Raw genomic sequence first — 16,635 nt, 5'->3', positions numbered from 1 at the left:
CAAAGAAATCTATATCACCATTACGCTAATTTCCGGATGCACATTTCACAACACTATATCATAAATGTCACAGAGTTGTTTTCCAACTGAGCATTGGAATCAAAGTGAGCAGATCAGCGATATCTAATAGCGCCACCAGTGGCCAATGTGTCTTCAAATCGGCTTGGCTAAAATTACACACGGTTTCGCAACCGAATTCGCATCCGACTAGACTACAGATATTTAATATCAGCTTAATTTGTGTAAAATTTTCAATTGAAATATCAATGATGTGTTAATTAAAATCATAATATATATGAAAATATATTGAATATGCTGTAAAATCTATCATTATTCTTTTCTGATGTTGTGTATAAACATTTTATAAATAGAAATTCTGACAATTTTCCACATAGATACCTGTATGGTGAATATCTTGGAACTAAAAATAATGTTAGACAATTGAACAAGAGAACCATTACTTACGTCAGGTGTGATTTGTCTATCAATTTGATTATTTTCTACATCGAGTCTCATTCAAAATTTCCTTTCATTGCAACTCGAACTTTCTTTGTTCTTTACATTCTAAAACAAAAAAAATTGTAATGTTCATCATCTTTTACCATTGACAATTAAATTCACTCTACTTTCATTTTTTACGAAATCACAAATCACGATTGTTTCACGGTAAGTTTGCTTATTTCTTGAACTCTTTGTACCATTTTGATTATTTTAATTATTTATTTATTTCGAGAGCCAGCTCATACACCAAAAAATGTACAAAAAAAAGGGGGGACTGATAAACTATAAAAGCTATAAAAAAAACTAAATCATGATGGAAATTAAAACTGTCAGACAGAGAAAACTTTAAAAGCAGTCAGAAAACAGTATTTTCCAGAACAGGCTACCACACGTAATATATGTATTCTTAGTAGCACTAATAAGAGAATTTTCACTATTCATAAGCCTCATATAAAATTTCGAGCGTAAAGTGCGCTGTTTACTTTCGAAAGTCAAAATGTTGCTCTGACCATTTTACCTATGTTCGTTTAAACGATAAACCAATCGATCAACTAAGAAATCAATCAATCAATCATATCAATGTAAAAGTGATGTTTTTAAGTGATAATTTTTTCCTGATATCACTTTCAAAACATTCAAAAGAGCCGACTGAAATGCATAGTTACGTTAACTTTGGTGAATCTGATACTTTAAACGACGTGAAGCTGAATCTGAAACCGAGTCTGACTTCAGATAAAAAGTAATTGACCCATGACCCACGCTCACGTGACCCACGCTGGAGCAAAGGACACAGGGTTTAGTGTTCAGGTGTACAAGTGCGCGATCATTCCAGAAAACAGCGATGGATCCAATATCTTCACAACCAGCTTGTTTTACAAGCACGCTGAAAAATCGACTGCTCACAGAAGTAAGTCAGTTTATTCTTGCAACTTGTGCTAAGCGATGTTCGGCTGGGCGACCGTTTGTGTTGGAGCCCACCACAGGTGCTCAAATCAACCAGTGATCGCGAAGACCCCTGTAAACGTATGTACGTTTACAGGGGGCTTCGCGATCACTGGTTGATTTGAGCACCTGTGGAGCCCACAATAAAACACTATTTATTCATGTGGGCCTTCTGATGTAATGTCATAATCGTTTGAGTATGGCCGTGACCGTACCCGGGGCACAGGCACCGCCCTGCGCTGGTGGTTGATATAGCTCTGCATGGCAGGGCTGTGCGTTACCGGCATTATACGGCATCCCACCACATGTGGTGGGATGCTGTATAACGCCGGTAACACACAGCCCTGCCATGCAGAGCTAGTGGTTGATAGCGCTTTTTGTTGTGGCTCTTTCTACTACACTAAAAGAGCTATCAACAACGGTGGTGCCTGTGGCCTGGGGCTGTAGTTTGTAAACACAGATGTTGTGAGCTTGCATTTTCATCGCGATCCAAGTGTTGTTACTTATGGTAGTGATATTTGTAAAATTTAGGTTGTTTGCTACTGCATTGGGTCCTAATAATTACTGCCCGTGTGACTGTCCCTTAGCTGCCTGAAGACTGCGGCCTGCCCGAGAACTACACGAGTAAAAGGTGGCCTAAATTTTTCTCATTTTAACACAAAGCCAAGAGGTTTAATTATATTAATCATTCCCGGCCAACCAAAACTATCATTGTTTTAACGTTTAACCTGATGTCTTCTCCGGCTGTTTTGGAACTCAAAGACGCCGAACTTGAAGGACGTCGCGTCGCAAGCTTAAGGTTCCAAGACAAGAACTTGACCTTTTGAAGCTAACAATTCCCTAGTGAGTTTAAGCCCAGGACCCCAGTAAATTATATATACTAAGCTAATGATATGCGTTTAAGGTCTCCTCGACTAACCTTCAGCTGCTTGCTCTCTTTCTACTATTTTTCTAGTATTTTATACAAAGGCACAGACTTATTCTACCTGCAACTTAAAACTGATAGTGATTTTGTAGCTGCTCATTCTTTACTATTTTTCATAGTATTTGGTAGCCGGTATCAGACAGTTTGTGTTCGTGTCGGCTACATGGACGATCTGCCAACATTTTCGTAACCACAGTGTCACCATTGTTTAGATAACAATCAAGTAAATTTGTGTGCATGCAAGCTGTCCTTAGGATCTTCCAAAGCAATGTCTGAGAATCGTTTTAAACCTTAAACAATTTTTATGCCAGAAAAACTTCCAGAGCGGTGAATTCAACGCTAGTTGATGTCTTTAAAATTGTGCTCCAAAAAAACTAAGCAAGATATAAAAAATCTGAGACACTCTTTGAAAGACCATTATGACAGCTTGCTCTCCAGCAAGTTTGAGTCAGGTATTATCAAGTATTGAGTCAAAACTTAGGGAAAACAGATTTTTTGAAAGGTTATGTAAATTACCTGTCGCATGAAAGTTATGTAAACAATGGTGACACTGTGAATACCAAAAATGTTCCCCTATATCTAGGCTTTCAGAAAATGTATGGAGGGTTCTGAGCTTATTAATCACCAGAGAATTGTGAGATTAAAAAGTTTAATTTCTTGTCTTGGAACCTTAAATAGTGAGATTGTAACATTCAGTGCAAGAGTTGGTACGATATCATAGCTGCACACATGCAGCTTAAAAGCCGAACACCCCTTGCAGTGTTCTCCCTAGGCCCTTCAAGCATCACGTCTCCGTGACGCTTGCCTTGATCGCCGTGACGCTTGCTACAATGCCGTGACGCTTCAGATTTTTTCCGACACCCTTGATTGACAGCCCCACTTAACGGCTCAGTGTATTCATTGGCATGGGACATCTGCCAAAACTAGCCTTATCAACATCGTTTTTAGTCCTGAATAGACTTTTTCGTGTTGATTGACGAGTTTACATTAATCAATTGACACGTACAAAGGTTTTGAAAAACACCGGCCGAGCGGCACATCGGTGTAGCCGCGACTTTGATCATGTTGATCGAGCGTCGTGTCAATGGCCGTTTATCAAGTTACGTGGGGGGGGATAACAGTGACTTCGACGCCGTGAAAATGCTGGTGGTCAAAGCTATCGGTCAAAATTGCGACCCTCAAGAAAGGTTTATAAGGCGTCTAGACTCTATGCCTGATGACGGTTAGTCTATATGAAATCTCCATGGCAGTATTACGAATGTGCATTTGTATTTTAATTATTTTTCTGTTCTTGTTGTTGAGACAAACGGTGAAAGTATCAGAGCAGGAGAACGGTAGAGTCCGTGGGCTGCACATGTTACGTGTGCGTCATATTACGCTACGCTGACTTGACCTAGTTTCTCGATGTTGGGGTCACTGTAATTTTACAAGTTTTTTGGCTAACCGTACAATCGTTCTTTTGCATTCTTGTAATCTTTTTTTTATTCGCGCAAAGTTTTTCAAAATATGATTTTGGATTAACATTTTGGTCGCGAAATGATGTCTACAGTGCCATGTGACGTAAACAGGTCAGGCGATTTCCAAGATGGCGGTCGATGTGTGGGCTTTGAGCGTTTCGCGCTGTTTTCAAGTTCAGGTCTCGTTTCAGGTTCGCTAAGGAGGCAAGTTACTAAAACGACAGGGGTTTCATAAATTTTGGTGACGATCATTCGTGTAAATACGTCTGAATTTTCTGTTATGGTAAACCGTAACAGTCCCTCTATTCATTGGGACCGTGACCGTAATCATGTGCTCAAAAACTCGCTGGGGTACACAGCCCTGATTGTGTGGCTTCGTTGCTCTGTATAATTTCGTAAACAAGTGACGCAATGTTTCATCGCAAATGTTTCTCCATGCAATGAAAGTACGAGTTGAATTTTTACAACTGAAGTTGGACTGCTGAAGAAACCAAGATGTGACCGTTCAGTTTTCATGTATGAATTAGGCCGAGGCTATTGCCACGCGCATGTCAATAGCCAACTTGGCTATTGCCACGCGCGTGTCAATAGCCAACTTGGCTATTGCCACGCGCGTGGCAATAGCCAACTTGGCTATTGCCACGCTAAGATTTGAAAGATAATTCCGACTATTATCTCTGCTTGTACTTACTATCTTGACTGTTCACTTTTGAATTAATACCTTTTCCGACAATTTAGTAAAATTCAAGAATCCGAACCAAGCGTATTCTGTTGCTTGGGCAGAAGAAGTATCATGGCCGACAACGGGCTCGGCCTAAATGAAAGTTGAAACGCGCAACTGACATCACCAGATCATCGTTTGTCAGCGACAATCTTTGCCTCACATACCTTTAACTGAAAGCATTCGATCTAGTCGGGAAAAAAGCACGATTCGCAAAGTTCTTGGACTAGTTTATCGTCTTTGCCATTCACTTCCGGGAGTAACCTTATGGCTTCAAAATGACGTAATTCGAAGGGGCGGGGCATACAACAGAGACATGTGACCTCCAAAGTGTTGTACTTGGCCTGTTGCTCAACCGCTCTCTTATTACCGAATGAAGGATAAAATTCTGGGCATTCAAGCACTCTGCAAAGTTTGGTACCAGAGAAAACTTACAAAACATTTACTGATATTTGATTAGTTCAAAATGACTGCCATCCTACACCTGGATTAATATTACCTCTATGGAATATAAAAATTTCAATCATCGGAAAAATAAGATGCCGGTAAAAATTCTTCTTTAAACGAGCAACAACAAGCTATAAAAAAATGTTGAAAAAAAATTGAGAGTCAGAAACTCTATTCCCAAAGTGAATTTTGTACCTCTCATGTCTCTGCCGTCAGTCCTTGGGAAAATCAAGTTTTAGTTTTGCGTAGGTATTGAAAAGATGATTCTTTACTCTTCACTTTCCGTGCAAATTTCTTTTTTTACTTTCACTTATTAGTGCTGCTGTTTAATCGCAGGGACTGCCGACGGCGACCGACCGGCCGTCCACCCGCCTCGTCGACCAACTCCCCACAGGCCACACGTGAAACGCAAAGTGAATCGCGTTAGAAATTATTTACAGCGCAATTTCTACTCAACCTAGGAACAGTTTTATTCGATCAATAGACAAAATCTATAACTAGAAAAATCTTAGCGTGTCAATAGCCAACTTGGCTATTACCACGCGCGTGGCAATAGCCAAGTTGGCTATTGCCACGCGCGTGGCAATAGACACTCCGATGAATTATTGCAGTTCATGGTGCTACCTGTAAACTTAATTGTTTATTCCCCTGATATGTATGTTCATGCAGCAGTGTGTGTAAGTAAATAAAACGCATGTTAAATGACTACAATTTCATGAATTTGCAGTGACTGTTTTATGTGTGTGTATGTATTCAAATATATGTTAATGTATGCAAATTAATTATGTAAATTTTATGCAAATTTCCGACATGCTTGCCCTTGATCCTAGGTAGAACACTGCCTTGCATTGAATGGTATGATCTCAAAGCAAGCTTGAGATGTCTTTGTAGTCGATAATCCAGCGTTCTGGGATCCAAAACCGCTATAGGAAACATCAAGTGAACATCAAATCAATGATAGTTTTGGTTTGCCCGGCATAATATGTAGGTTGAATCTATTGGCTTTGTGTTAAAATGGCGAAATTTGGCCTACTTTTTTCTCGGACAGTCCTTGGGCAGTCCTCAGGCAGCTACGAGAAGTCATGGTATAGTATTTGTTAGGACTGCAATAAACTCAAGGTTTGCCGGGAGGGTGTGGGTTGGATGGCAAAACCTCGAGCTCCTGTACAACAGCAGTTTTGTTGTATGAAAAGTTTGTTGTGTCGTGTGTGATGGAAACATGATAGCCAGTGTCACCGATGAAAAATTCAAGTATCCCATCATGTGCACATATCTTTATATTGTATTGTATTTTCCACCATGATGTACATTTTCATGCAAATTCCATGAAAAGTGGGCAATATGAAGTCGCGCCATTGTTCAACTCAAACACTGGGGCCAAATGTGTCATCCTTGTCTCCCAGTGATTTTCTTGAGTTTTTTTTGTTTTCCTCCATAACTCCGCCCTCCTCCGCTTTTAATTTTTAAAACAACAAAATCATCCTTTCATACATTTTTAATAGTGCCACAGTCTGACTTTTGTCATTATTTTACAATAATTCTACAGAATTCATCGTAGAAACATGTAAGTAGCACACTTTGCAGTAGTTTGTTCCTGGCCCCGTACATCTCAGCGGAATAATTGTCAGCTGTACATTTCTTGAGCCCCCACGCATCTCAGTGGAATGTCAACTATGTTTCTGAAGCATTTCAATTTCTTGAAACTTTCTTAAAATCTCTCCAATAACAATTCATATAATATACAAAGTTTCTAGCTTGAAAGAGATGAGAATTGTTTTAGTGTAGCTTCATATTTGCATTGAACACAGATGTGTACATTTGTACCACTACTACTCTTTCAGGTTTAGCATGTGATATTTCTATTTTCATTACATCCATTTTAGTGTAAAGATTTCCTGGAGAAGTTTGCTTGCAAAGTGTTTGTCATTGTCTCTGAAGATGGGCTGTCATCTCAGTATATTGGAAGTCAAGACTTTGTCAGAGAATTTTTAACAACGGGACTGAAAGTAAAACCAGGTGATGTTAATGTTGGGCTGTGTCCTACTGCTACTGTCCAAAGTACTGATGGACATATCATGGGTGTACCATCAGAGGAAACTTATGAGGACAGTAAAAATCTTAACAATCTTGTAAAGAAGGAAGATGTATTCTTGGAGGAATATACTTCGTCGTTCGACCTTGCAAATGCACCTACTCATTTGCATAATGATGTCATCAATATAGCTGTTGATAAGAGCAGATCAGGAGAGCTGGCCATTGCGGAGGAAAGTGCTGAAATAGGCAACAAACTAACTGAAGCTGAAGTTATGGATGACATGAGAAATACTGGTGAACCAGACAATGATGTACTGAAATTTGATGAGGAATGTACTGAAACTGTGAGAGAAAGTGGATCATGTGAAGACAATCAGCAAAGAGAGATGGAGGTTGAAGAAACACAGTGTATAGGAACTTTGAAAAATCAGGAGAAGAGTAATCAAATTTATCCAATAGGTTAGTTTGTTCGTCATTGACATCCTCCAGTGTGTTGTTGTATACTTGCTACTGATATGTTTTATGTCACTTATCTTAGCATTTAGTGTCTTCTAAATATTAGCTTGCTGTTAATGGGGAATGAATACATACATACTCACTCAGATAAAGTTGATTATACAAACATACCGCTATACATTAATGGTGTTGAATTATAGCAAAGCTCACCATTCAACCACCGTTTTGTGTTAGCTCGTTGCAATATGTCAAACATTTAATCAATTAATAAATCACAAAAATAATAATGATATTTATCAAAATTTGGTAGTTTTGAACTGACAGAAAAATTTGACCTTTAGTTCTACATTAACCTTGTATTGCATGTGATTTCTTTCAGCTCTCCGTCAAAATATTCGAGAGATGGTAAGCGCTTCCATTGATGCTTCACCATCAGCCTTTGAAAGAAGTTACGACGAAAACGGTGACATAACAATAGATGAAACAAATAATGAAGACAACTCCAGCGATGCTGATACAAATCAAATAAATACTTTGGTCGAGAGCTGCAATGGATCGTCAAAAAATGGAAATGAAAAACCAAAGTTTAAGAGAAAGAAACATGAACGTGAGGGAAAGCTAATGATGACAGATGAAGGGCTGGAAATTCACAAAGAGAGAATACGGAAAGCTATGATTGATGATAAACCATACACTTGTGAGAAATGTGGTAAGGGTTATAAACAACAGCAAGGGTTGAGTTTACATATGTCATTGGGCGTTTGTGTCAGACAGAAATGTAAGTATTGTGGATTGGAATTTCTTCTTAGGACTGGCAAAAGCATATGGTTGATTCTCATGCAGAAGAGATACCAGTGTTTCCATGCAACTATTGTGATCGAACATTTATTAATTGCGCAACAAGATCAAACCATATACTGTCAAAACATTCCAATGATGTATTTGAATGTGATGTGTGTAAGCGTGTCTTTTCCTATCGTAGTGCTCTAACCAAACATAAACGAATCCACAGTGAAAGAAAGTTCGACTGTAGATATTGTGACATGAAGTTTACAACTGAGGGAATCAGATCAACTCATGAAAAGGAATTACACAGTGAAGTGTCCGCTGTCTGTACTGTGTGTGAGGAAAAATTTGACACGCGGGCGAAGATGGCAAACCATCTACGGACCGCCCACATTAAGCCAGGATTTAAATGCTCTTTTTGTAACAAGAAATTTCACAGTATGGTGGTTGGAAAGCCCATTTAGAAACCCATGGTCTGCTTTCAAGTAAATATTCTTGTAAGATATGCAAGAAAGTTTTCTACATCAAATCTGAATATCGCAAGCACCGTTATAGGGACTGCACTAAGCCTGAATATCTGTGTGATATTTGTGGACGCCAGTTTAAGAAGGGTGCCATTTACGATTGCATGCCTCGACTCATAGTGAACCCAACAATCAAATGCGATCTTTGCCCACGTGTTTTTAAGCTAAAAACTACACTAACTGCACACATTAAGTCTGTACACAGTGATGAAAAACCTTGGAAGTGTAATGTATGTGGATATCGATGTAAACTGAGGGAAAATCTTTTAAAACACACCAGAATACACAACAAGTAGACCCAGGATTGTTTGTAATCTGCTCACACTCAATCAAACGTAAAATGTTCACAGTTGTCATTGAAACAATTGATTTGAAATTGTGAATTTTATTTTAACTCTAAAGGGGAAAAAAAAATTGTCCATTTTTGAGAAAGAAAAGCTGCGAAATTTTTTCTTATTCCGAGATCTTTATAATGAGCTGCAACGAGTGGTAGACTGGGAAAGGATTGTAAAAAATGAGAGCTTGAATTAAATATCTATCCCCGAGGAGCATTCTATGTTAATTCTGTCACGTGACATTTCACTGTTGACAATTTCTAATAATCTCCTCATTATTGATGCCTTCAAGCCTGTAATGCTACAATTGTCCATTGTTTGGTGTTGATGATATCTAATCAACACTACTGTGTGGTAAAAACTGTCTCACTGTATTGCTTTTAAGTCCCTGAAACAATCTGTTTTGAAAACGACTAAATAAATTAGAACTTTAAACCGTGCAAGTTATATTTTTTATCCCCTGATTGCAGGTCTAACTTCCTTTGTCATTCCAATGTTTATGAACATGACAGCGCCATATTTGTTATGTTAGCAAAGTGTGTGTATCAAATATTTTTCTTTTGTTTAATTTGTTCTTCTGTTGCAGTGTGAGTATAGGTCTGTGTACAGAAAAGTAAGCAAACAATAAATGCCACTTTAACCATACTGCAGAGTTTACAGTTTTCTGTATAAGCGATGTCATTGTAATTTTTACACACACTAACTTCTATTAGATAATCAGTAATGCAGTAGTCAGATTTCTTAACAGATAATACCTATTAAATTCTATAAAACTAGGGTATGCACACAGGAAAGAGTGCAGAAAGACAGAAAACAGTGTAATTGGTAATTATTAAATTTGAAAAATATGACTCAACACTGAATGTAGGTATTTCAATACTGTGAATACTAAAATATTTCTCACCGAAACTGAAGTGCGTACATTGTAGAACCATATACGTTGTTGTTTCAGTGTCTTTCATATATTTTGTAGCCATGATTTTTGTTGTGGTCTTTCTTACAGGCTTTGTGCACCTTTTCCAACCCACTGTACTCAAATCTTGCAGAAGTAAGCACAGTGATCAACAATTCTCATTCAATGACAAGGAACACTATTTTGACAAAACATTAGGTTTGTTTTGACTGACTCCATAGACTTCTAAATGTATATTGTTTCAGAAAAAGATTATATTTTAATTTCACAATGCCTTGGTCTTATCTCATTGACATTATATACATCATTTAGTGTGTCCCCAGTCTGAAGGTAATGCTGCACCCACTCGTCTTCTAAATGCCAATTTGCATGGCAGTCAATTTTCCCTGTGTAACCTGTAATTACTTGGTGACTCTATTCTTTAGTTATTTAGTGTTTTTTATCGTAGCGTAAGATTTCAATGTATCTGACATGAAGTATATTTTGAAAATAAAACATTCAATAGTTATAGAAAGTAATCTCTTAATTTCCGTTTTAGCTCTATTTGGTATGTATATAAATACTAAAAAGAGCTTATATGGTGAGTCAGTGGTGGCTGTCTGTCTTTATGTCTGTCGATTTCCTTGTCCTTGTCTGTCTGTCTTTGTATGTATGTATGTATGTATGTACGCATGTATGTATGTATGTATGTATGTATGTATTTATGTATTTGCAGATGTATATCCGTCACAGGCAAAAGCTCCCAAACCGCCGCACCTACCATCACAGTATTTGGTGTACATGTAGACCCAGTGGTCGAGATGTGACGTTCAACTGAACATATCAGTGTCAAAAATATGCAAATGAGGTAAGAAAATCCTGCAAATGTTGACCTCCATTACCTAAAGTTTCAGACCTTATTTACTTTGTCATTCTTGTTTTTCTGGTTTCAATATTTCTTGATGGACCAATTCAAACCAAATATGAGCATACTGTCCTTGACGGTATTTTTATTTAATTATGTCATGTACATCAAACGTCAAACTAGTCCTACCAAACTTTATCTGTTTCTGAAGTAAAATCTCTTTACATGTTCTGGTCTCTCTTGGGAAACATCAGGGTTCCTCAATTTGTATTTAGTATGTACCATAAGTACACTTGATTTCTGCTATCTGTATGTTCAGTTTGTTTGTTTGTTTGTTTATTCAAGTTTGTGTAAGATTAGGTACTGTTGACCTCTACTTTATTATGGTGTGCACTACACTTCAGAGGAAACACAACATACTTCGTAACCAAGGAGGGGTCGCCGATTATGAGTTCCTACACATAATATGTATCTGCATTACTATTTAAATTGTTTTGTCAATCATATAAAGATTTTAGATCCCAGGCTTTAGATACACTTCTTAAAAGATGATATCTGTTTTAAATTGACAATCGATACAATAACACCGACATCATACATTGTAAACTTTGTTTTCATTGAAAGGGACATTAGCTGTAATGTTGACTAATTTTTCACTGAACTGTTTCAATGTATCAACTACAGAATTTTACTATAATCCGATCATCATGACCAATGCCCGGTGTCCAGCTTGCCAACACAGTCTGTACATGTGAAATGACCATTGTTATTGTTGATAAATGTATTCTAGTCCAGACCTGAATACAAAATTTAAACAATAACTATGCAGATTATACTCATATAGGGTATATTTATGAGCTAAATATTAGGAATTTCTCCATGGTTCAGGGATTCAAACCAGAAACTGCAGATGATACACAGAAACAAACAAAATAAAAAATGACCAAAGGCTACATATTTGTAGTTTACCAATTTGTATGAAAAGTAAGTGTACAATCCACAAACACATGTCATATTTATACTCCACCGAGCTCGTTCAACAAATTTCATTTTGTGCATAAACATAAACATGTCAAGATTCCCAAGCACAAGTGCTGTAGGTTTAAAATCATTTTCATAAACCATTAATTCGGTAACACGGAAATTTTCCGCGTTCAGGGGATTAGTCTAGATACATGGTTGTGCCGGCGAATCCTCTCATGAAAAATCTAAGAACGAAACATACGGCTGAAAATTTAGTCAAACCTCTGTAACAGTATCTTCTTCGATAATGACATGTTTATCCACCCTTCAACCAAATTCTTGGTCCCTGCCACAGTCAGAGTTTGCCACAAACACAAGATTTGCCATCCCTGCAATTGCTTTGTCGTGCTTTGTGTCAACATAATTATCATTGTCAAAATAATTTGTCGATTTGCTTCGCCCAGAGCACTCTATGCAACTTTATACTTCTTTCTTTTTTAATCAAATAAATCTTTATCAACCATTATGCTAATTTCCGGATGCATATTTCACCACACTATATCATAAATGTCACAGAGTTGTTTTCCGACGGAGTATTGATTCAAAGTGAGTAGATCAGCGATATCTAATAGCGCCACCAGTGACAAAATGTGTCTTCAAATAGGCTTGGCTACAGTTACACACGGTTTCGCAATTGAGTTCGGATCCAACTAGACTACAGGTATTTACTATCAACTATTTTGTAAGATTTACGGACCTTGTCAAGTATGCTGCCACGGAAGCACCTAGCGGACTTTACTATTATTGTTAGGGGTGTCCAAAAGGTGTCAGGGCCTGAATTTAGCCGTAAGACAACACTTAAGCCAATTATAACTAGGTACAAGTTCAATTAGACATAAATTTTGTCTTCTCAACACTCTAAACTAAGTTCAGCAATGGACTATTTCAAGAAATCCTGCATGGAAACAGGTTAATTATAGTCGTTAAAACTTTCTTCTATTCATGCACGTTGTACAGGTGCTGTAATAGAATGTGTGAAGAAAAGGTGCCAAAAACATTTGGCAAAAAGGGATTCTGTTCGACTACAAAAGTTGTCGTAGAATGTGTGAAGTGGGATGCCAAACGGCAAAGGACATTACAGGACAATACAATTTGCATGGAGTGAATATACCGTCTTTCACAGCTTCAGAAATGGCACAATTTCTCAAAAGATGGTCACTGGTCAGCGTTCGATTTCAAACTCGATCGTGTATGAACAGCTGAGAGCACGGAGCAAGTAGCTCTGCACAGTGGATATTATACCCGTACCAGTTAGTTTATTTCGAAGAATTGTACATGTCCCAAGACGTAAAATATGCCGAATTTACCATCTTAGTAAGCGGATTAGGGAAAAAATGAAGTGAGTACACTGTTAGCTCTAGGGTCGTAACTCGTTCGTGATTTTGTTGCTGTACGAATAAAACATTTCAAAGGTATTTCCGTCGTCTGCTCGTATATTTTCGTTCCTGGCTTGCCTAAATAAATTAAATAGAACTAAACTTCCTTTAACAACCTAAGCGAAAGCTTGACTTCCCTAGATCTTACATTGTATCTGAAACCCTCACCGCACCGCCACCAGACACGATCATGACCTGGGAATCTCACTGACAGGTAAGCTTACAAATCGGAAATATTATGTGCGCCTTCAACCTTGTCTGTCGCGAGTATTTTCAGTGCGGTTGGACTTTTGCGGCTCATTTACGGCTGTAAACGATGTAATTTGCCGCCCATATACTTAAGCTCCTCAACAGGAAACTTGTCGTAAAGCGGTTCTATCATGATGCACTGTCAACCGGTATCTTACATGTAATCTTCAGCAGCGTAGATGACATGAAAACACTGCGCCGCCATGGGACCGCGGCCGTGAACGATGACAGGTGTCGGCAAATGATACAATTTTTCAACACGTTCGTTTGTATGTTTTTGGCATAGGCCTAACTGTACTTGTGCCTGCTAAGTGCAATGCCCATGAAGTGACTGCAAACAACAGAATTTTGACCATAATCATAATGACGTTTCGGATTGTCTTATTCGCTCAGCTGTTTTACATATACCAACGAAGACCATGCATACCAGCGAAGGTCACGCGTCGCTGTAAGTAGTTCGGTTACAGTGAAAATATTGAGTTGAGTTGAGTTGAGTTTATTTCATCAGATGAATATACTATACATAACATGAAAAGAGGAATGTTTATATAAACTTCAATCTGATGGGGTCACGGAAATAGTTCAATCAGAACTAGTCTCAACCGTGACCAGTGTAGCTATAATTATCTGTTGAAATTAATACAAGGACCTGACTGTGTAAATATTATAAAGAATACAAATCTGGGTAGAAAGAAGTTAATTGATTATACATAAAATCTGTTAATGGACAATATTCGTGTACAAATAAACTAGCTGATATTTATAAATAAATACATTGTATCAGTAAAATGGTAAACCAGAAACAGGAGGTTTAATGGTCAAATACATGTAGTGGAAGATCATGCATGATCCACTAATGATGAAGTAGATGGACTTTCAAAGTTTGTTTAAATGACTGTCTACAATTTATACGTTAAATACGAGTGGGGAGTGAATTCCAAAAACTTGTTGCTGCATACCTTATTTGGTGTTTACTTAGTGAGAGGTTGATGGTTGGTAAAAGTTGTCTTGAATAGAAAAACGGGTAGGATAGTCATGGGGAATTGTGTCGACGTAACGACCTTTGTCTTGGGCATAGTTGTCATGTAACAAGTCAAATACAAAAACGCAGGTGTGAAATTTACAAAGTTTAAAAATGTCTAAAATACAAAGTTGTTTGAATAAAGGGGCAGAGTGGGCACGGTAATCAGAGAAGGTGATCAGGCGAGTAATTTTCTTTGGAGTAAATGCAATGGCTCAAGGTAAGTCGTAAAAGTATTGCCCCAGATTTCAATACAATAGGAGATGTGTGGCAGAATAAGCGAGTTGTACAACAGAAGGAGGACATTTCTAGGTACAAAGTGACGAAGTTGTGAATTTATACCAACCTTCGGGGCAATGATTTTGATAACGTTCTGGATGTGCGCCTTCCACGTAATATTTTCATCTAGGGTGACGCCAAGATAGGTTGCAGAAGGAACACTTTCTATTTTATGGCCATCAATATCTAGGTTCCCATTAGCAATAACATGTTTACGTGATGTTTTAATAACCATATAGTTTGTTTTATCAATATTAATTGTAAGTTTATTTGCCCGACACCAATTACAAACCTCATGGAAGTCAGAATTCATTTGCATAAAGTCAATTTGGTTGCTATCAATAAACTTGAACAAATTGGTGTCGTCTGCAAAGAGTCGAAACTGGAACCTATTAGTAAAAATTAGTGATATCATTGATATAAATAAAAAATAAAACTGGACCGAGTATTGAACCTTGTGGGACGCCACATTGGATCTGAGAGTAAGGAGATGTTACATTATTGATGTTGACAAATTGCTGACGGGATGTCAAGTAATTCTTAAACCAGTGTAACTGGAACACCTCTGATGCCATAGTGGTGCAGTTTATGAATCAAGATGTCATGATTGATGGTGTCGAAGGCTTTTTTAAAATCGATGAATATTCCAAAGGTGAGAGAACCTTTATCTAGACAGTCGCTAATATCAGTGACTAAGTCTTTGAGGGCCAATTTCGTGTTATAACGTTTGCGGAACCCAAACTGTGTCTCAATAATTATATAAGTATGTGTTTTTCTTCAAGATAGCGGATAATTTGTTTGTTCACAATTGACTCGATAATTTTGATGAAAGTTGGGAGAATTGAGATGGGTCTGTAATTGCTTACATTTTCAGGAGAGCCCTTCTTGTAAATTGGAACAACTTTTGCTAACTTTAAATCATTGGGAAGGATACCTTGCTGCAAAGAACAATTAATTACGTGGGCAAATGGGTGGGATATAATAGGCGAAGCATGAATAATTAACAGTGGGTGAATATTGTCCGGACCGACAGCTTTACGTGGATCTAGGATCCTAATTACATTAAAAACATCTTGATCCGTGAGAGGGTGAAAGAAAAAAGAATTCTGATAGTTGCCATGTAGGTAGCTAGTAAAGTCACCTGCAGGAGTGATTTGTGAGGCAAGGTTAATACCGACAGTAGAGAAAAATTATTAAATTCGTTTGCAATATCGAGGCTGTCTTTTACTATTTTTTTTCCTGTGAAAATATTTTGCGGGGGGGGTATAGTTATTTGTCGAATTATTTAAAATTTCGTTAATCACTTGCCATGTCTTATTTGTATTTCCCTGGGCCGACTGTAATTTGTTTGAATAGTAACTTCTTTTTGCTTACTTCAGAAGCCTGCTAAGGATATTTCTGTACGATTTATAAGTTGTTTTGTAACGAGCATTGTTAGAGTTCTTTTTCATTTTGGTAAATAACTTGTGTTTCGTGCGCACTGATTTAGCAAGGGCTTTAGATTAATTCGTATTTTCACTAGTTAAAAAATGGGTTCATATCAGAACCGTCTGAACAATAGGAGAATGGCAATACAGGCATAGCATGTATGATAAATACAAGAAACATACAAAAGAATCATCAAATTCAGACAAAACTGCCAAGATGTTTGTTTTGTAAAGTTGCAGTGATTCGTTAAAGATATCAATATTACTAGTAATGTAAAATGAATTAAAGAAGTGAGAAATGCGATCAATGAACCCTCTCTTTCTAACATCGATTTTTTGGGGAGGTCCCTTCTTCTGGCACTTAACAAAGGTAAA

The 16,635-nt window shown here is 37.6% G+C and overlaps 2 protein-coding genes across 2 annotated transcripts in view; both read left to right on the top strand.

The window, feature by feature from the left end:
• LOC139123453 (zinc finger protein 626-like) overlaps positions 1-10,555 on the top strand; it is a 31,373-nt gene extending 20,818 nt beyond the window's left edge. The window contains exon 4 of the mRNA XM_070689599.1: positions 9,997-10,555. The gene's annotated coding sequence lies outside the window, so the exon portion shown is untranslated. The remainder of the gene's footprint in view (positions 1-9,996) is intronic.
• On the top strand, positions 1,252-10,555 carry LOC139123454 (uncharacterized). The gene is made up of 3 exons (XM_070689600.1): positions 1,252-1,408; positions 6,877-7,486; positions 7,863-10,555. Exons 1-3 carry the CDS (start codon positions 1,343-1,345, stop codon positions 8,471-8,473), a joined length of 1,287 nt encoding a protein of 428 aa, XP_070545701.1. The 5' UTR covers positions 1,252-1,342; the 3' UTR covers positions 8,474-10,555.
• Positions 10,556-16,635: the final 6,080 nt, after the last annotated feature.

The sequence above is a fragment of the Ptychodera flava genome (genome assembly GCF_041260155.1).
Source record: "Ptychodera flava strain L36383 chromosome 23 unlocalized genomic scaffold, AS_Pfla_20210202 Scaffold_23__1_contigs__length_28996876_pilon, whole genome shotgun sequence".
In the NCBI taxonomy this organism is placed as follows: Eukaryota; Metazoa; Hemichordata; class Enteropneusta; family Ptychoderidae; genus Ptychodera; species Ptychodera flava.
Note: the sequence above shows the minus strand (reverse complement) of the source record. Positions and strands in the feature narration are given on the sequence as shown.